This window comes from Stegodyphus dumicola, chromosome 5 (assembly GCF_044657685.1).
Source record: "Stegodyphus dumicola isolate Sdum_Otavi_A_Nest chromosome 5, ASM4465768v1".
NCBI classification, from domain to species: domain Eukaryota; kingdom Metazoa; phylum Arthropoda; class Arachnida; order Araneae; family Eresidae; genus Stegodyphus; species Stegodyphus dumicola.
This window is the reverse complement of record NC_140772.1, coordinates 207,173,197-207,196,284: the sequence shown is the minus strand read 5'-3', so window position 1 is coordinate 207,196,284 and position 23,088 is coordinate 207,173,197. Positions and strand designations below refer to the sequence as shown.

Sequence of the window (23,088 nt, the reverse complement as noted above, 5' to 3'; positions counted from 1 at the left end):
CAGATGATTAAAATAAAGGACATTCTGCTCATTTTTACCAAAATTAAAGACTTTTAAAGACCAAAAATCGATTTAAAAAAAAAAAAAAACCTAATGGCGTTTAAGGACTGTACAAACCCTGGAATTATATCTTTGTATGTTGTTTTATAGGGAATGCTATTTGATTATCATTTTCCTTGTATATTTTACATTTAATATACTTCAATAAAAACATATTTTTTCTCTTTTAAAGAAAGACCTTTTCCATTTTTAAAAAGCTAAAATCTTTATTACATATATACAGAGATTAAATAGCATGTGAACAACTTATTTCTGACAGCTGACAGTACGACAAAAACAGAATTGCACTGAAGAATACATAATTACATACAAAAGCATTTTAAAGGTCTATGTTACAAAAATACCATAAGCTTACAATACAATAATGACAAACAAATGTCAACATTTTGTTCACGGACAGTCTCTTTTATATTAGATAAAATTTACACTCATACTGTAGAAGGAAAATAACTATATAACTTAAATGTTCTTGCATTATAATGTTTTTCCCATCAAAATGATATAAATTAGTACAGTTTCGTGAAAAGCCTTTTAACTTAAAAATTACCTTTTCTTCTGATTCTTACTTTCATATCTGTGAAAAGAAAATATGACAAAAATTAGAACTTTTAATGCATAGTGCATTCAGATATAAGTTTTGCCTAAGAAAAGTTAGAACAAGATGAAAAATCACAGACAAAAGGGGTGACATTTTTTAAAATCTTCATAGAGATTTTATAAAAAAATACTCCACCAATACCTATTTATGTTTCTATCAAATGTAAACAACATAACATGAATTTTTATAATACAATTATTCCTGATCTGTAATGCTTGGGACCATAAATGTTCCATATATTTTGAGTTTTAAGGTTATCTGCATTGAGATGAAAATGTGAAATACATACCATAAAAATATTACAGTCTGAACATTATTTAAAGTATTATTTTAATTTTAATAATCTTGTGCATAAAAGAAAGCTTACAGATACTGAACTATCAGAAAGAAAGAAAGTTACTAACTCAGCCACTTATGTTGTTGTCAACAACAATCTTAAAAGATTTCCATCAAGCCTTACAAAAAAGTAGAAAAAAATGTATTAGAAATGAAGATGGCTTCATTTCTGATATATCATTTTTACAAACTATTATAATTTACTCTACAGGTCTCTTTTGACAAAATGAATAAACTGTTTATTAGGCTGATGTCAACCATTTGTATGAGATAATGCAATGAAAGAATTTTCAGATTTAGGAATTTGCCACATCTACATTCATTATATAAAATATCATTTGCCAATTTTTCTAGCATAGTAAATATTTAAATCACTGAAAAATTTACGACATAAAGTGCATTCCAAACAAAATCTAAAAGTACGTATGTCCTACAAAATGGAATTCAACATTGGAATTTTACTTCTTTTACAACATTACTGCTTTAAAGCGGGAAGTAAGTAAATGAATGTAAGAAAGTTTTAATTTTAATTTGTATTTACATCTAAAATCTTTTTAGCTTGGTTACTTAACTTTTTTATTCTAAAAACAGTAAATTGTTAAATACATTTTTCTGAAGTGTGTCATTTCAACGTTACTTCTTTACATTACTGCTTTAACATGGGAAGTAAGTAAATGTATGCAAGACAAAGTTTCAATTTTAATTTGTATTTACCTCTAAAATCTTTTTGGTTTGGTTACTTAACTTTTATTCTATAAACAGTAAATTGTTAAATAAATTTTTCTGAAGTGTGTCATTTCAAAATTAATCTCTGTCACACGATTCTTATATGACACATACTCACATAATGGAAAAACAGAAAAATTAATTTATTATCCAACAACTAAATTGACTGCAACTTAATTGTCTATTGACTGCATTAGTATTTTTTCAAAGCATAAAATCGTGACTTGCTTGAGTAATACAGGTAAATACTTTTCTTAGTGGGGAAAAAATGTTGATATTACTCGTCAAATGTGTGTTTAAAACAACAAATATTAAATACAAATTTCCATCATTTTGAAAAATATACATCAGGGAATTATTGCCATGATGTTTAATTTTTTTTTAAATACCTGTTCCAGTATACACTTGTGCAATGGCCACACATCTAATTCGCGCTTGCAAAATTTGATGCTATTTTTCCATTCTAGTAGAAAACAGATCTCAGCACAGCAATAAATGGACCCTCAAGTAAGTTTTCTTTTCTTAGTTTAATAAGTTGCATACATGAATTTAACACTACTTCTAAACAATTATATTTAAAAACTAAACTTCATATCATTGAAAATATTCAAGTAAATATCATCATATTTGTTTAACCTGCATGATCTGACAAAATACCATTTTCTTGAAGAAAACGTAATAGTTTTCTTTTCCTTTTTTTTTCCTAATTCTTAGCAAATTCTGAATTCTGATAATTATATTTCGGTAGCAGTGCGGAACATAATTAAATTCCAAATCTGAAATAAGGAATTCCAATTGACGAGTTTGAATTTCACCTTGAGTTTTTTTTGGCAATAAAATGTATTGCATTACCCTATAGAAACAGTAAATGTTTCTAAACCATCTTTGCAAATCACTAACTTCTTTAAGACATGTAACATCTTTAAAAGATTTTAAGACTGTTTTCAAACTTTCAATAGTAGATGCAAAGACAAAAATTTGAGTACTCATATTCAAGTTAATTTTTACAATGCAATATTGCTTCCTTTCTGCGTTTCTTTATTGAAGAGATCCCCATAGTAAGTCGACTCTTTACCGCCTCTGAAATAGTAACTTTACTGAATTGTTCACTTCACATGCATTAAACTAAGGCATTTTTAGAAAAAGATAAAAATATTTGGTACTTACATATTAACGCAACTAGGCCAAAATTCTCATAAATCGCCAAATTTGGCGACCCTACTTACGGCAATCCTACGTGTGTGAAAATAGATGAAAGTTTATTTGTAAAAAGAAAAAATAACACTGGGCGTGTGCTACCACAGCAATTGGTTTTCGGCGGAATTTGCCGAGAAAAGAAAGAGACTTTTTTGGTTACTGTACCTAACAGAAGCGCCGTTACCCTCATGGAAAAAATTTACGAAAATATCAAGGAAGGATCATTTATTCGGATTGCTGGAAAGGATACAATACAAGTGAGTTTGAAAATGCTGGATTTCTGCATGGAACTGTTAATCACAAATATAACTTTGTGGATCCCAACACGGGCGTTCACACACAACATGTAGAGCGCATGTGGGGCTCAGCCAAATGGCACAACAAAAAACAGAGAGGACCAGCCCGTCATCATCTTGACTCATACCTAATCGAATTTATATGGTGCCAAGCTCAAACTGTTAATGGCGAAGACAGTTTTCAATCAGTGCTAAAAGCAATAGCCAAAAGATTTCCGCCGAAAAAAATAATTCTGCAACTTATTCAAATTCGAAACCGGAAGGGTTTAATTGCTATTTTATATTTTAAAACAAAATAATATAAAAAACTGTATTAAAAATTATCTGTAATTAATAAATGTACATTTTCTTTCTATTCATATTTTTTTTACTCAAACTTACAAATCGCGCCAACCTGGTTGCAATAATATGCAAGTACCAAATATTTTAAGATACTTGACATTAAATTTATAAAATTTAACACAGCAGCAGACAAAATCTCGCTAAGTGATGCACAAAGAGTAATATAACATATATTTTATTAGATGTTTGTACATCAGGAAGATTTTAAATTAATTATTATGTAATTATATTTATACATTATATTAAAACCATACATAAATATATATATGTAATCTTCAGTACATCATATTAAAACAATTTCTGTTACACATTGACGAACCAAAGCATTATGACCATCCCCACATTTTTCAATGAACTTGTCTGGATGACGTGGAGGGCATGTGATTGAATGTAACTGCTGCTGGTAAGGTATCATTCTTGCACTTACTTTTGTGAGTGACGGGAAAGCCTGCTGAACTAAGCAAATTTGATAGAGGCCAGATTGTAATGGCCCAAAGATTCAGTCTACCTAAACTATTCCCAAAACTGCACGATTGGTAGGTTGTTCATGACCTGTAATAGTTTTTTATACAAAATGGATAAACGAGAGTGAAACCAGCAGTAGATGCCAAGGTGTTAGATGTCCACGCATCATCAAAGAGAAAGGATATCAGAGACTATCCCCCTCGATACCAGCAAAATCGGCTCCAGACAGTAGCTCAGCCAACAGCCCAATATAATGCAGACTGAAGTGCAAGTTTTCAGAAAGCACAGTTTAGCAGACACTGCTGAATAAGGGACTGCACAGCAGATGTCCCGCTCATGTGCCTCTGTTAACCCAAGATGAATCCCAATTTCTCACTCATCACGTTGATGGTTGTATCAGGGTACGCTGTCTTCCAAGGAAACAGTTACTTCCCCCCCCCCTGTACAGCAGGTCATACGCAGCAGATGGTGGCAGTAGTATGTTTAGGAGGGCGTTCTCATGACTGGCTTTCAGACCCTTAGTTGTGGTAGAACAAACCATGAAAGCCGTGAACTATCTGAACATAACTTTGGATCAGGTGCACACTTAGATGCCACCTGTCTTTCAAACTGGAAATGGAATCTTCCAGCTGGACCACGGCCTAAGTCACGAGGCTTGAACTGTGTTGGTTCAATGAGTATAAAGATGAATCTTAACTAATATCCTCACCACATAACTTGATGAAATCATAACCAGATAGAACACATTTGGGATGTCGCGGAGTGGCAGCTCAGAGCTCAAACACCACTAGGTCAGAATATCTTGACTTTGTATGACCGCTGCTTAGACATTTGGTACAAACTGTCTGCAGTCATCTACCAAGAACTTGTGGCATCAATGCCATGGCGAGTTGCACCTGTTTTGCAGGCCAAAGGTCACAAAACGTGTTATTGAGTAAATGGTCATAATGTTTCGGCTCTTCACTGTATAAATCTGCATTATCATAACATTTAAAAATCATAATATTTGCCAAAAGAAAATGCCCTTAAAATTAAATTACAATTAGGAAAAAATTAATTTATCACATCCCCAGAACATTATTTTAATAATAAAATGCTAATGCCACTCATTCATTAAATTAAGAACAAGTTAATTTATCACATCTCCAACCATTATTTTAATAACAAAATGCTAATGCTGCTTATATTTTAGCAAAAATAAATAACTAAATACAGAAATTAAAAAAGGCCAATAAAACAGCAACACAAAGAATGTATTTAAAAATCTATACCAAAACTTACATTCTCAATGTCTTCATCTCCACTAACTTCATCAAACTCAATGATGTTATCATCTTCTTCCTCTTCACCAAAGTTAACAGTATCATTGATTTTAGCTATAATAATGAACAAAAAATTAATTAAATATGTTATATTTATACTTAAATGAAAATTAATATTTTTGTATTTAAACTATTTAATATTTCATTCACACCGATACTTTGCAATATATACACAACAAATATAAAATAGCTGATACAGTATTCAATAACATCCATATTTATAAAATAACCTCAAGATCTGCATTTCTAAATGCATAGAACTAGCATAAGGGAAGGAACAAGATTTGACCTCAAAAATGACTTTACACAAATGAGTACGAGATACTGCATTCTACAATTCAGATTATTTAAATTTTAACATTTTGAGCACTAAACATGTTACCTTTTAAAGAAAAGTTAAGAAATAAGTAATAAATTATCTTTTCTTTTTTTTTATTTATAGGTTTTTGTAAGTGTTTAATTTACTACTTTTGTAAATTGGATAAGATATAGGTAAAAAATCAAATTTTTATAATGTTTAACACAGCACTGAAAACAGAATGAAGAGCATTTAATGACATACAAAACTAAAAAGAAATACAATAAATTAAAATAATTATAAAACTTTGACTCTAAATGCTCATTATTAAATATTTTTGAACCCGTTATATAAAAACATGTAATTACGATACAATATAAGAATGAAAATAAAGTTTTTTAATAGATAGGTGCACCATAGATATATATATAAAAAAAAATTGCTATGTTATTACGGGGAACTCTTTTAGATCAGAAATATCATATTTATTTGTATTTTTCTAGAAGTCAAGTAACATCCTTCAAATTACTCTTCTATTAAGTTTTGAAGGTTTATTCTACATAAAATTAACTATTAGACAAACAAAGCATAATTTTCTTCAAATTTCAGTTATTTGAATTTTTTTAAGTTTTCAAATTTGATTTTTACTATTAAAAAATTTAAAAAAAAACTATTACTTTTTTTGTTTTTAAAACTAATCAGAAATCATACTACTTCATGGGAAAACTGTCTCTATTTTTTCTTATGTTGCTGTAAGTACCATATATTATTGGTAATCCAGTCTTTGCCATTTGTCATATAATGCATGCCAGCTGACACACAAAGAATTTAGCTGTCCACAATACTTCAGAAGCTAAACTTCAACTGAAATGCACCTCATAACTTGTATGTTTATATTCTGTGTACAGAACAAGACTGCCGATATCACATTTGAGTAGGAACAAACTATTAACCTTCAAATTACGGGATCCATGAATACAGCTTTCATCGCTAATTTTGTGATTGTCTTTATTGTGGCATCCCCTTCAGCAGTAAATCAGAATAAATATTTTTTTTTTTTCATATTTTGTGAAAAATTTTCATTAAAATTATAGGTATTAAGAAACACTCACCGGTGATCAATTTTAAAGAAATAAAGTATATGTTTTTTTAATGTTTTTAGGAATTATGTACCTGAGGTCAAAGAGTTAAAAATAGTACTTATACAGGTTTCCCTATCATCAGAAATTTTAAAAAAATGACAAAGAAAAATGTATTAAGGACATTCATGAGTCTAAAATGTCAATTTTAGCACTTTTTCCCAATTATACATGTGCAGTACGAGCATAAGAATTAGAAAAAAACTGTACTGCTGGATTTTGATAGACTGTATATTTATTTATGTATTTATTTTTCCTATTGTTTAGCAGAGGAAAAGAATTACTTGAGAGTAATTTTGCTGATAAATAAACCATTTTTTTAAAGCAAATCTTGATGTCTTTTCACGTTAAAATATTTCCTTTTCATTATTAAAACGTTAACAGTTAATTCTATAAATCTTAAGTAATCCTTGAGATTATGAGTATGTTTTGGCAGTTAGTTATATACAGTCAAAAGCCTTTACTCCGGATTCGTCAGGACTTCAGCGATGTCGGATCATCAATTTAAATCTGGTAAGATGGTCGGATCATCAGTTTAAATCTGGTAAGATGGCATGCAAAAATTATAAAATTGAAAATATGAAACCGTAATTTATGAAATAAAGAGCAATTATGATCTAAAGGGTATCAAAATTTACACACACACACACACAAAAAAAAAAAAAAAAAAAAAAAAAAAAAAAAAAAGCTTAATATTTATTTGCTTACTTTATTAAACATTTCTTTCAATGCGCACATGCGTAAAGCATACATTACGCATAGTTGAAATTAGAAAATTGCAACCAGAAAACTATTTGATGTGTATTCGTGATATTTATAATGACAAGGAATTTGATTTAAATCATATCAAAGACGGAGTACATCGAGATGAAATACTACATTTAGTAAGGAATTATAAGCCAAATAAAATAAAAACATCTGCCCTGAAGATAAGGATAGTGTTGACAGATCAATTTCCAGTTCATTGTGCGCCACGTCGTCCCCCCCTCCCGCAGAGCAACGTGAAATTGATGCACATATTTTGGAATTGTTAGAGAATCAAAGGATATGCCTTTATCCATTTTTTGCAGCAATTCCACTTTTTGTTTGATGGACATCGAAAAATGCTTTTGCTTTGTAGATCCTTTGGTAGCTCCAGAATCGGAAATTCTTTTTGACATAAGCGAAAGTTTAAGCTTACTTTTATAAAATTGCTCTAACAATCTGCAAAAAATAATAAGCCGGATCCAATTAGAATATTAAGAAACAATGCAATCTGCAACATTAACTGAAATAGATAATTAGATAATTTTAGCTTAGCTTATACCGTCCGTTATACATTAAACGCACATGAGTAAATGTATTATGCGCATATATAGACGCATATGCACGTGCGTTAATGCATTATGTGTTGATGCATGCACAGAAAGTTTGTAGCTTTGAGGTCCGGATTATAGATCATTCCGGATTATGGACTTTTGACTGTACCAACAAAACATATTTAATGTAAAAATCAGAATAGGAGAAATATAAATGAAACTTGGAAAGATATCATCTATAACCCACAAAACTATCGTATCTACATAACCTTCGGTACCAATACATATTCAACGTAGATAAAAAGTTATCTACAAATATACAAAACACTAACCCCCCCCTGGGGAAAAAAAAAAAAAAAAAAAAAAAGCAGATTGTGATTCTTTGAGATTTTTTCTCCACTAAAATATTCTAGCAAAAATATTGTTCCCTTCTTGCATACATAGCAACACTTAACTGATCTTATTTATAAAGCCATTTTATATTTGGATCAATATGTTAAGTATGATACTCTGACATTCCCTAAAAGAATTCAGAAAGAAAGGAAATAAGGAGAAAAAGAAAAGGGAAGAAGAATGCCATAACTATGCACTTTTAGAACAGCTGACAACCCAATTTGTCACTGAAATCAAATAAGCTAATTTAACTTCAATTGAGATAACTTATTTCATGTGCTTTTGCTGCCTCTCATTAATTAATAGCTTAAAATTTTGCTTCTTCAAGATTATAAATGTTAAAACAAAAGTTAAATTTAAGAATAGAGCACTGAAAATCTGTCTTACCATGTTCAGGCAATTCACCATATGTTTTAAGATTTCTAGCCTCATCTGGGTTATATTTAAGAATGACATCTGCCTTAGCATCTTGATAATCTCTTAAACCCACAAGAATAATATCACCTTGATTTATCCAGACCTGGATTTAAAAAAAATCATTCACTTAATTTATGCTGAAAAAATAAATATAATGGAAACAATACTAGACGTTAAGACTGGTAAAATCAAAAAACATACATTAGTATTCAACGGATAATATTTTTCAATACACAAAGGATTAATTATGAGATTTACACCAAGAGTTTTTTTTTTTTTTTTTTAAAAAAAACAAGCATGTCAGAGCAATTTTACAGTGATATTTAGTAAGTTCCATTTCATTCTGGTAGGTGCCTCGACAAGACTTTTTTTCATTTTCCAAGTATTTAAATGATGATTAGTCACCTCCTGTACTATTTTGTACATGTTGTGATTTATTGATCTATCTGATTTGCAGAATAGATCAATTATATGAACAGCGCATAAAATTTTGCAATGAACCTAGAAAATAATTTACAAAGACCCATCAAATGTTGAAACATATTTTTAGTGATAACTGCTCAAGTCATATGCAGCTACACTGGCTATCTTAAAATGATTCAAATATACCTAACATAACAATCAATCAGATATTTCTATTCAGGATGCTCATCAGCCTTAACTGACAAAATTCATGTTGCTCAAATCTATAGAATTTTACATTCAAATCGGCGAGTCTATAAGGAAATCACAGATATTTAAAGCATTTCAACTGGGTCATATTATTCCATTTTAACTAAGAAACTAGAATGTGTTGAATTACTATAAAAATGGTCTCACAGAATCCGAAATATAATCACACAGCAATTTGCCAAGACTGTATAAATGAAACTTTTGAGAATAAACAATCATTGGTGAGAGACATGGATTAAAAATAAAATTCCCAATTTTCATTACAGATTGAAAGAGTGATACTACAGGGGTGTTTGTGGGACCCCAAAAAATCCCCTGAAACTTTTATGGACTTACTACCGACATTTTGGAGTTTCGAGAAGGGGGGGGGGAGAGAAATGAAAAATTACAATTATGAAGTATTGAATGACCTAATTATAAAAGTTCAATGAATTACTTTTTTTTGCAAAATTATTAACCATAAATTTTCAAACATATAAACTACTACATTTTATGTAAATATTTTAAATTACCTCAATTAATTCTTTAAAAAAAATTATCTAATTTCTGCTGCTTTTTTTTTTTTTTTATTTTCTGATGTTTGTGGGATTGTCTTTCTTTTGTGGTGAACTTCATAATTGCAGGAAGGTTGACTTTTATTTTCCTCATTTACAGTTGAAGAAATTTCCTCGAGAACTGCACATGCAGAGGTAGAAGCAGTTTGCTTTTCTGCTAATGTAGTAATAATTGTAATTTTTCTGCTAATGTAGAAGGTTTTTCAGAGACTTTTATAGGTGACTCATCTGAAATACATGTTTTTAAGTCCTCTTGATATGTTTTCTAACTTCTGTTCATAGTCAGTAAGAGATCTTTGTGAATTGGATCAGTCATTGGATTTTTTTAGCCATATTTTTCACATGAGGTTTCTTTAGAAGCCATTAAATCATATTTAATAGTCTGCACTGCATCTAGGGAATCAATCTTAAGAGAGGTTCTATAGTCAGTGACAAGTGTATCCATTAAAGTTGAATGCACTTTCCACTATTGGGCCATGGAAGCAGCTAAGGCAGGCTTTGACCAATTTAGCCAATGTAGGATACTTATAATCATTTGTGAAATCATTTTTTAAATTAACTTTAGACCAATATTTATCAATTGTACACTTGACTTGATTTCCACTTTCATCAGATGTGTAGAGCATTTCTTTGGTGATATCAATATCACTCTGGTATAACCTTATTTCAGCTTCTACTTTTGACTTTTCATTATCACTAAAAATATGGGACATAAAAGATGATAATTTTTCAAAAGCTAATATTGTACTAGTTTTACCTCTTAGCTCTAGATCTAATGCTGTAAAACTAATTAGATATGCATTTTTAAGGGATAATTTCTGTTTTATATGCTGTGCTGTATTAGTATAAGCTTTCATCAGAGAAATTTGGAATTCTTTTGCTATTGGATGAATTTTTGATAATTTCTTCAGGAGGGTGAAAGCTTCTGCACCAGTAAATATTACTTTGCTAGGTAGATGGAATTCTGGATTTGTGACATCAACCTTTAATAAATCATTATAAGATGTGCACTCTATATTTTCTGGCTTCATAAAAAAAAAAAAAAGAGAAAAATTTTGCCATCAATTTATAAATACTGGAATGTATTAAATGAAGCATTGGTTTTTTTGTTTCAAATAATTTAATATATGTGTTGAACTCTGGTAATACTGCTGAATATAATGCCATATGCAGTAAAGTTTTGTTTTGCATAACAAATAACCCATTTAGTATTCTTTTTTTCTGAGCTAAAGCATCCTTTGTGAGTTGTTGGGAATGCAAGCAAGAATACACCCCTTCAACAATTTTTTTCTGAGCTGCAGAAATATTTCTTTTATTGTATACAGTTTCAACATAAGAAAAATAATCCCCTTTATCAGTTTTATCCAAGTAGTGAAAATAAAATACAATAAGAGCATCCCACAGATCTTTGATTCTTTCTAAAACACATAAAATGTACACCCACCTATGGTCTGGTCTCTTCAAGGGCTTAAGTTTTTTAATCGCAAGGGATTCACAGATTTTGAAAAAATTTTCTCTTTTACTGCAGCTTTTCATATCAAAATAGATGTCATCAAACAAATCTTCTAAGTATCTATCAAAACATGAAGCAAATTTTTTTGCACAGTTATTAGCTGTGTGACATGTGTCACCATCAATATCTAACAAGTGGGGTGCTTTGTTTGATCGTAGTCTGGTTTCAACACCCTTTTTTTTTCCACGCATGGTGTTACATGAGTCCATTAATACACTAATAAAGTTTGCCCTTGGAATATTATTATCTTCAATAGTATTAACAACTGCTTTAAAAACAGCTTCTGAATTGCAAGATTCCATCTTTAGAGATGCAAAATGATGAACTACAACTTCATTTTGATTGTTGTCATAAAACTGTACCAATATTGCAAGTATACTTTCTTGAGCATTGCTAGTACTTTCATCCAAATTTAGAGAAAATGGAGTCTCCTTTAAAGTTTTAATGATATTTTCCTTAATAGTTTTTGCGAGCCCATATTTCATCTTATAACATGCAGTAGTCCTGGACATTTCCAATGAGTTTAGTGCCGTCTGATCGCGGTTCAACTGTTTGCAGAGTTCAATTAAATTGGGAGCTAAATTGTAAGAAAGAGAATTCTCGGCGATAAACGAAGTTATTAATACCTCTTGGCGTGCTTTTCTTGTCACTATATCCAATGGCCGAGCATCAGTCTCCAGTAAGTAATCAGTATTTTTTGAATTAGCATAATTACTTAAAGTCATTGAATGTCTAATGCACTTTGAATATTTTATGTGCGTCACAGTTTTAGAATGATTTGTGAAAGCCTTGAATCCTTCCCCACCATACTTCAGCAGTGAGTTACAAAAAACACAATATGCTTGTCCAGCAACAATTATTTTCTTGCACCATGTGCCGATGGTATCCCCATTACCATCTCTCCGTTCAATCCAATTCCACCTAAATGCATTCCGGACACCTTCTTCTAATTGTATAATATCACTATTTATATCGAGTAATTTCATAGTGAAATTCTCTTGCGTACATAAATAAAAAAATATTTCAATAAACGAAACGAAAAATTTACACGTGCATCAATAAATGAAACGAAAATTTTACACAGCGGAGAAAAAAAAAGTTGAGAAGCGATCAATGACAAATAGCTAATACGGTGAAAAATCCCCCTTCTCTACTTATTGGCGCCACGCCAGGAGAGATAAGACCTTTGAACCCAGAGTCACGTGATCACACATCTGGTCGAATGAAGTCTCTCCCTTTTTTTTCTGCCACGCCTACTTGCCAAAAAGAATCCAGAAGAGAATGTCCGAGAACCGGGGGAATGAGTCATAACTTGCAATAAGGAAAGAAAAAAAAAGTTTTTTCCCCCTTTTCACGCATTATCACTGCCTTTGGAGAAAGAAAGGAAAAGTTTTCACCACACACACTGACCTTGCCTTTTCTGCTTTCAAAGCAAACAAAATTACCCAGATCAAAATAAATAATTCATTATTATTCCTACTTCCTTTTGAACGACGATCCCCGGAAAAGTTAAAAATCCCCAGAATTCCGGGGTTTCCCTGGAGCACAAACACCCCTGTACTATTAAAAAGGTAGCTAGTGGTTCAGGCATTGGCAAAATTACAACTGGCAACTAGAGAAGGAAAAGGAAGGTAATTGAAAATAACCAAACAGTTGATGAAAGGCTAAAACTAGCTAATCTGAAAGACATAATTTACTGGCAGGGAGAATCGTGGAATGAAGTAAAACAATCTGTCATTCTGAAAGCAGGAAAGATATTTCACCAAGTGACGATAACACAAGAATGACATGAACTCAAGGAGCAGATGATGAAGAATTACCAGCTATAAGTTACAGGGGTAGTAATGGAGAAAGATGTGAATGATTGGATGCAAGATGAGCAATTTGAAACTGTCTGATGAGGCCACTTTAAATTCAGTCATGCACTATGAAAGTTTTGTTGATGAAAACACGAGCCAAGATCAGTCACATGCATGGCTTGAGAGCCACCGAAATGGCACTGCTCTATACTGAACAGCAAGACGATATGACACCAGCCAGCATTATGATTACTCTGAAAAGCAGAAAAAATATTCTGCCAAGTGATGATAACACAAGAATGCCATGAACCTCAAGAAGCAGATAATGAAGAATTAGTGGTCATATTAAATCAGGTATAAATTAGAGGTAGTAGATGTGAATGATTGGATACAAGATGATGAACAATTTGAAACTGACTGATGAGGCCACTGTAAATTTAGTCATGCACGATGAAAATTTTGTTGATGAAAATATGGAACAAGATCAGCCACATATGTCTTGAACACCACTGAAAAGGCACAGCTCTATGCTGGAACAGCAAGATGATATGTCACCAGCCAACATAATGTTTCGATGTCTACGCAATAAAGTGGCAAGAAAACAAGGCAGCACAATAAGACAGAAGGCCGTCACTAAATTTTATATGCTGTTCAGTACCTCATTTGTATAACAGGTACAAGTTTTCAAATTTATAGTACACATCATATTTAGTACTAAGTGTAGGTCTGTATATTTTTAACAAATTTATTTTATATCGCTATGTAACTGTATGTCAGCAAATTCCCTACAGTATGTACAATAAGACTACTGAAGTTTTCATTGTATCAATCCAAGTTAACACCGGTCCACATTACCTTGGATAATTGGGGTTCTGCTATATTATAAATGCAGAATAATTTTTTTTTTTTTAAACTCAGACATTTTTTTTTAATTGCATTTAAAATTATCACGAACTTTAAAACTACAGTAATATCCTATATTTGAACACTATGCAAATAGTGATCGAGATTATTAAATTAGCATATTTTAAACCTCCTTAGTAGCACATAATGATATGATTTTTCAAATATGCTATTCTTACTTTAAGCTTGAATTGATGGAGGATATTGAATAATTAAATAAAATGACAAACAGTAAAACAATCATTAAATTATGACAGCTTTTTAAAATTTATTTCTATACCTGAAAGATACACAATGCTTTAGATTTGAAAATATGTATGTTTGAAAATTGAGTATTTTTTAGATGGAGGTTTATAATCCAACATCTTCAATTATTTTACAAATGGGGGTTTTCTCCAATATGATGCAATTTTATCATAAAATGATGTATTTGTAGCATAAAAAAAATCTGTTTGATGATCTAATTTAGATGTTTGAGAAGACAGCGCTTTTATAACATGTTTACTTATATCATGTATCATGTGTCTAAAATTAATGCACTCACTACCATATTTACACTTAAGACTAAACAGCTTGTTTAAAATACTTTAAACAATTCTAAAAAAAAAAAAAAAAAAAAAAGAAGAAAAAGTTTCTATTTTTTTTTTATTCAGCGATTAAAATCTCTTTAAAAGCATCAGAGATTAGTTTAATATTTCATTTTAACACATTTTGCATCATTTCATTAAATGGAAATATGCCTGATTTCAGTCAGTGATTAACAAAAAAATCTACTGATTAAATGATCTTAATCATCCGACGAAAATCAGTGACCTCCTCCTCCTATATGCAGAACCTTAAACACTGTGGATATCCAAATTATTCATATAATATGCAAATATATGATAAAGTTTAATAGATAAATTAGATACAGTAACATATTAATAATATTAAAGAAAGTAATGACATTGTAGGCTATATTGCATTTTTATTCTCTTGTATACATGGAAGAAATTTTGATCATTTAGCTCCAAGAAGAAATCATACAGCAACAAAAAAACACTGTACCTACCATTAGGCAGTTCAATATTACCTCCGAATCTGCAGGTAATTCGTTATAAGACATATATATTACAGATAACAGAGAATGCTACGTAGAATAAAATATCCATGTAACATGTATAAATACAGTGAAGTTTATTTGATAAATCTGGCACAGTAAGACACTATCAATATTAATAAATAACAATAAAATATACCATACACCATATCACTTTATATACTACATTGTCAACATAGCAATTCAAAATTTATTCTATAAATTTTTCCTTTCTCACTAACTGATAAGACATGGCAAGCTTTCTTAAGTTTAAATGTACTGATAGCATAATAATTCTCAAGCTTAAAAGCCATTATGACATATAAAAAATTTTTAAATCCAACAGCTTCCACAGAATGTCACTAATGAGAACAGAGGATTGTTAAAGGCAGAGTTAAAAGAAATTGAACAGGAAAATCTGTGTATGTGGGAGAGGAATCAAATGTTTTGATTGCTGATAGCCATGGTTCCCTGCTGACATCTTTTTAGCCATCAAATAAGTAAAGTATGAGTCTGAAGAGTAATCTGTAGCCTGAGAACATAAGGAGGGACCAAAGATGACCACTTTTATTCCCCCTCCCATTTAGTTATATCCAATAGGAAAATATATGCACATGCACATAATATGATTACTGAGGGAACACAGTGCTTAGCTTGTTTTGGGACTGAATTTCACATTTTCAAATAGACTGTTTATCACTTTGCATACCTCTTTTTTTTTTTTTTTTTTTCTTTAAAGACATTTTCCTTTATTTTGTGAACTGTGGTTAAACAAAACCATGGACACAGAGGTATGCACACGATTTCAAGTACACTGCACACGATTTCAAGAAACAATAGAAAAATATGCCATGCTTTCTATCAAAGAACTGCATTAGCAATGACACAATGATCCAAAACATGCATGCTGTACTGACACTACCTCTTCTCTTGTATGTCAACGTGAAATATGAAATGCTCTTTCTAGCAACTGATAGCAAAATCAGAGTTTAGCTAGGAACCGAGTAACTGCACACTAGCCTCAGGCATGCACTTACCACTTACTAAATATATGCCATAACTGCACTATATATTAGAAGTGCACCTTGGTCTCTTAAAGAAGGATATTTCAAAGTTTACAGTACACATAATTTTAAATTCTTTCATTAATTACATCTGAATAAATTTGCATTTATGTTGAAAACTTCAAAAGTGCATCCTCCTCAGATGGACTACAAGGAATCATGAATTCAAATCACTACACAAGCCTATCTACATTTGATGGAAACAAACAATATTCAGCATATTTATTTTGCCCTATTCTACAGCCCACTTTCATGTAATACACTTTAGATAACTATATATTCTTTAATATCAAGGTACTTTTGGGGCTACTGTGCACCAAGGAATACTCAACATGCAGATACAGAGGCATGGTTGTGATTGTTTAAATTTTTATTTAATATCAATGTTGAACAAGAAATAATAATAATAAAAATCAAAGCAAAATACCTTTTTCCGCAATTTGCCTCGAATGTGACATAGTCTTTTTACACCATCAAAGCACATGGCTTCCAGTCTGCCATTTCCTAACATCTTCACTACCTGGGCATATTCTAAATTAGATAAAAGTTTTAAAAACCAAATTTTACTCCAGTGAAAAGCTTTAAACATGCATGAAAGTACACAGTAAAATATGACTTATTCTTTTGGAACATAAAATCATTTTTGACAGTAATTGTAACGTATGAAATTTTTAAAATTGATTTCTATCAAAGCTAAGGTTTTTGCATCAGGCTTGAGGTATTATCATCATTTTCCCATCCATCACAAAATCATCTTTTCCACATGTTTGACCTGCATATGCTTAATACATTTCAAATGCGTGATGCTATTCTTCTGTCATAACAGCAAAAATTTGTTATTCTTTGCTCAGCTTTCATATCTATGCCAGCAGATGTTCACTGGATCAAAAAATGGAAACATTTAACTATATTTAAAGCAGATGATAGTTCAAGAAAAGCAAATTTAGATGATACAGAACTTAACGCTGTCAATTACAGTTTGGCAACTTGTTGGAATTTTTATTAAAAAAATTGTAGATAAAAAAACTTTTTAGAATTTTTTTTTTTTTTTTTTTTTTTTGTATGTGTGTGTGTATTAAAGAACTTCCTGGTCAGTAGCATATTACAACTTCTCTGGTTAGTAGTACAAACTAAAAATTGCACTTCGTTACTTTAAGTTTAATAAATAGGAAACCTTCATTGAAACATATTATAAAGTAAAGGACTATTTAAAAGTGCAATCCAACCTATAAAAATGAGAATATTACTAATAAAAATGTTTCCCAACATGGCTAAAAAAGAACTCATATACACCACTATAAAGCAAAATGTTAAAAATAAAGGTGAAAAAATGCCTTTATTTATAAGACAATTTGGTAAAAATATATTTCAGGGTACCCCTTAGAGAAAATTGGTGATTTTGTGGCATCATTCCTGTTTCGTCCAACGCCTTCCCAGTAAAATGGCGTCCAAAACGTAATGCAATAAAATATAATTAAAACAAAAATATATAATCTCAAACTACATTTTAAATCAAACAAGGAAATAACATAAGAATGGAAATATATGTTATCTAAGTACAAAAAAGAAATATTGACTTAACTTTATTTAAAACTTTCTGTATCTTTGATATGTGTGATACACAGAACTCCTTAACAGCACCCAAAAACTATTTAAAATTACCTAAACTAGAATCTGTATACTGCCGTCGCCACATTAATTCACAAAACTAAAAATGAAAAATATATTCTCCGTACTGCCAGCAGCAGTACGAATGAATGCTGCCAGCAGCAGCATTCTTTCGAAAATCCCTTTTTATTACACCCCACATACCTTCCATAGTGTTGATATGGGCTCCAGTTTCGAAATCTTTAAATCTCACTGTGAAATTTACTGAGAGGTAAATGAAGCCGTTTAAATCTTCATTTACACACCAGTCAATCAATTTTTTCTTTCCCAATTGTTCCAAAGTGTACAGAAACTTCAGGTTAATCATATCACTAAGCAGCCTTTTTACGGTGTAAAGCACAAAATAAGCAACATACTTCCTTACCAGCATCTATACCTAAGAAAGCCCTTACAAATATTTTCCCACAGTCAAAATCACTACAATCACACATTACAACCAGTCAAGTCATAACAGGGTTTCGATAACATTCAATTACTCAGGTTACCATAAATGAAACTTGGCAAAAATCCAAGGGGTACCCTAATATATAGACTAACTGGTGATTTTTAATTAATCTTGTTTTTATTCATAAATATTCCACGATAAATGCTACTTAAAGTAATGAGTCGACACTTAAAGTAATGATTACTCATCAGGGTTTTTGTCGTCCAGTACAATTTCTGTGATTCCTAAATTCTGCCACCCAGTAATTTGGTAAATTCTAATAATTTTGCCACCCCTAAGTTCTGCTGCTTAAAATTTGAAGATTCTATTACAATGTCAAGTGCAAAAATCCTCTAACTAATGAGAATGTTTGTCAAAACAACTGTCATTTTTCTTATGGCAATTACTCAGAATAAAGGTCTTTTTCTTTGTATGACACAAGGAGTCATTACAATTAATGCCAATTATATATTCAGATTCAGGGGCTGCTAAAACATAATTCGCTGGCATTGCCCAAATATAACAGTATAGCATTACTGTTACAGCTATATGTCAAAAATACTATCTTTGAAATTAAAACACCATTTAATAGTAATATCTAACTTCCTGAAAAACTAGCATTTTCAAAAAGAGATAAATGCAATTATGTATAAACAATACATTTACTACCTTCACAGCAGTACAAGCATTTCACTTTAGATATACAAACTGCAGTAATAATAATGCTATATTTTAACGTACAATTCTTGCTGTTACAAAAACAAATTTAATGCTAAACAGATTAGCTAGATGCCTCGTGAGATGTTCTGTCTACATTTCAAATTTTGAACAATTTTAACATAATTTGAAACATCCCACAAATCTAAGAATACTTCCAATAGTTCTGCTAAGGGAAGGAGAAGATTAAATTGCAACCTAAAAACTTTAGATTAGTCTCACATCTTGAACATTTAAAGTTAAAAAACAATAAGGTTGTTTTAAAAAATTGCAATCTGATTTCCGTATGCATATTTCAGTTTAATGCCTAAAATAGTTTTAAGTTAAACTGTTCTGATTAAACAAATAGTCTTGAAAAATTAATTCTTCAAGAGTTCATGATGAAAAATATAAAATCATGTGTCTAAAATGAACTTTTACAAAGAGCAAAGCAAAATGGTAGTAAATAAATTTTCTAAATTATTTCGTCGTAAATTTAAGCATGTGGAGACTGCACACTTATTTGTAAAGAAAATATTACTGAAGACATAGCTCAGCAGTTATTACATTAGATCACCTGAACATTAATGAGGCTTCCAACAAATATCCGCATTTTGTTAAAACTACCATCACATAAGCCTTTAGTCATATTTGAAATCTGCATGTTACAGATTGAGTGATTAAGGCTGCTAGTATTGATGATTAAGACCGGTGGGCACTTTAACAAGCAAATATTTAAATATTTCTCTTAAATGACAATACTTCGCTAGGGATGCAAAATTCATTACCTCCAAAATCAGTAGTTGAAAGACATTGAAAAATTATTATTTCAAGAATGGGCTCTACTCTCATACAAAAAGAGATACTTATGGTAAAACCCTGCCTACACATGGTAGTAAAGACTCCTTTCCCCCCCTCTATCACACATTTTTTGGGGGAAAAATGATTAAAATTTGGGACCTGCCTACTACAGTCTTCTGTAGTTTCAAAATTTCAAAGCATGCTGTTGAACAACGGGAAAAAAATATTTTGCAAGACTTATATTTTCTCATGAAAATAATTGCTTTTACAGTGCATCTCCTTAATAATAAATAATCGAAATTTTTAATGAAAAATTAAACATGAATAAATGATAATATAATAAATTTGAAAGAAAAATAACAATAGAAAATTTTTTCTTGTATTTAGTAATTTTTTTTTTTTTTTGTTGTTGTTGTTTCGCATAACTGGCATTGTTTCTTGTGGTAGACGGGATTTTCTGCAAGTACCCAAAAGGACAATATACATTTACCAGAAAAATGATGTATAATTACACTAGTAAAAATGCATAAATAAAAAAGTAAAGGATATTTATCTAAAATGCAATTTTTATTATACCATCATTTAGCATTTACATTAAAAATGTGCACTGTTCAACACATCGCTGTCTATTAAATTCAGAATATTTTTCAGAAAAATTTAATTTACCTTGACCATCTTCTTTAAAGACCAATTCTCTCTTTTCTGCTTCGTTTTCATTCTTCCCTCTTCTTCTATTTTTACCTCCCTTGCCTATTGGAAAAAGGATCAAATTTAGCAGTACCACCTGAATAATAAATATCTGCTTTATAGAAGCATGAAAATAAATTAGGTGGGTTTTCATCCGCAGAGAACCCGTTGGCGCCGTTGCATGTTTACTCGCCAAGCTCGCGGTTCATCGACGATGAGCCGAGCCGTAAGCGTGATATTTATTATTTTGTAAACGTGATTTTTAGTGCATGTAAGTTCAAGTTAGCAGACAAAACAATATATTAAGCATATGGTAGTAAAAATTCACAGATAATATGCATGTAGAAGTAAAACTAACCGGTTAAACGTGATATACGGATATAAATTTGTATTAAATTCAAGTTAGCACAGAAAAGAATATATTAAGCATAAGACAATATATAAGCATTTATAACGGAAATAAAAAATATAAATTAGTATTAATGTACTGAAATTACCCGGTTAAACGTGATAAACGAAAAAAAAATTGTCTTAAATTCCAGTTAACACGGAAAACAATATAATCCTTACATCAGCAGTGGTTTGCTAATTTTGATGACCATGGTGATGCATCAAACTATTCTGTCATCTTTGATAATCAATCATATTTTTTGTTTCAATTTAATGATCTATTTATGTCACACCTGCAATCCTCTGAAAGGTTATTGTTAGAAAAGCATTAACAAGATATTACCTTGTTAAAATTTTACGCCATAAAAATTGATTAATTCTCATAATTTTAGATGACAATAACCAATAATAAAAATAAAAGCATTACTTAAAATGCACATGCATATTTTTGCGGCCTACGAAAACAAATTATTTTACAGGTTAAAAACCTCATAGTTCTGCATGCTTACACCTGTTAATAATTAAGAACACAACGTCAACAGCCGTGTTACAAATTAGCAATCGCCTCTCCCGCCGTATTTTCCTTTCATCCCGAACCGAGAACCGGCATTTATCTACCAAAATACTTCTATCTATTCGTTGTTAAAAGAATTCAGAAAAAATAATAATAAATAAGAGAAGAATAATATAAATCTGCAAATGCGAACAACGACAGTGATAATTCAACAAAGTGAACGCAAGAGGAATGGTTGCAAACTTCGAACAAGCGAATAGGATAAATCCGCGGAGTTACCAGGTTTGAACTATTATCGCCAAAGTTGGCGATGCTTACATTTACCGGGTTCTCTGCGGAAGTATTTTTTAAATGAGACATACTATTATTTTGATTTCTCTAGTCAGGAAACAGGAAAGAAAAATAAATTAGTGATTTTAAACTAATGATTATTTTTGTAAATTATGAAAAATGTCAGATTCGACTAACAGATCAGGCAAAGAACAGCAAGGCTATTGGATTATAAAAAAGATATTGAAATCTTTCTACGGGTAGAAAACAACAAAAAATCAATTATTGGGATCAGAACCTAGCACAAAACTACTAGCGTTGTGCAGCCTTATCCAAAAGTCACTAGTTGGGCGAAAAGAAATAAAATAGTAATGGTATAAAATAAATATCAACAAAATTTCTACACTAGTATTTTGCAAAACAAAGTTTCTCATTAGAAGTGAACCACTTTAATTTTCAGATAGTTGAATGCTTCATTCAGAGCGATCACTACGATTGAATTCTGTCTAAATGAATAGCAAGACTGTGATAAAAATACACTGAATAAGCGCAATGCTAAATATACCTGATTAAAAGTCCAATTTTGACAGTAAAACTGTTTATAATACCCAGAAACAAATGATAGGTATATTAAGCACAAGATTTTGCATCTTATAAATAGCTTATATGTTTAAACCACAGCCCATATTTAAAATACATAAACATTACCTTTATTTTTCGGCATACTTCCGATAAATTAGAGCTTTCAAAATTATGTAATATAATCAATTGAAATTCGCACGCGTAAACTTAATTTGCGGTCAGCAGCATTGGTGTTGCCATACAAAGTTACAATGATAAAGGGAAAATATTTGATCAAGGATCAAGCTCGTTTTGTTTCCTTTCGTTTCATCGAGAATAAGCGATGCATATCATGATTTTGACGATTTCGTCAAATAAATTAATTAGACTAGTTTTATCAGTTCTAATTTCAGAAGCTTAATTAAAAAATTGCTTTATAACCTGTGCATTCCATACTATTTTTTCAGAGACTTGAATTTTTTATGTGACATACGGAAATGAGCATCCAGATTTTCCGCCCTAAAGCCATTTAATACGATCCAATTTCTTGTACCAATTAACAGGCCAAATAAACCTTAAATCATATAATGTGATCTTTTTTGGATGT

At 30.8% G+C, this 23,088-nt stretch overlaps 1 protein-coding gene across 2 annotated transcripts; it reads right to left on the bottom strand.

Annotated features, from left to right (window-relative positions):
* Window positions 1-239: 239 nt before the first annotated feature.
* On the bottom strand, window positions 240-22,758 carry LOC118179862 (eukaryotic translation initiation factor 1A, X-chromosomal-like). Of its 2 annotated transcripts, XM_085817588.1 has the most exons (6): window positions 22,629-22,758; window positions 20,726-20,809; window positions 16,898-17,001; window positions 8,858-8,990; window positions 5,302-5,396; window positions 240-634 (listed from the first exon to the last, which is right to left on the bottom strand). In XM_085817588.1, exons 1-6 carry the CDS (start codon window positions 22,642-22,644, stop codon window positions 629-631), a joined length of 438 nt encoding a protein of 145 aa, XP_085673714.1. In that variant the 5' UTR covers window positions 22,645-22,758; the 3' UTR covers window positions 240-628. The 2 variants fall into 2 exon arrangements, 1 of the variants encoding a protein (XP_085673714.1); XR_015041394.1 differs by lacking the exons at window positions 240-634; window positions 5,302-5,396; window positions 16,898-17,001; window positions 20,726-20,809; window positions 22,629-22,758 and adding an exon at window positions 10,072-12,864 and having other exon boundaries at window positions 8,855-8,990.
* Between the last annotated feature and the right edge of the window lie 330 nt (window positions 22,759-23,088).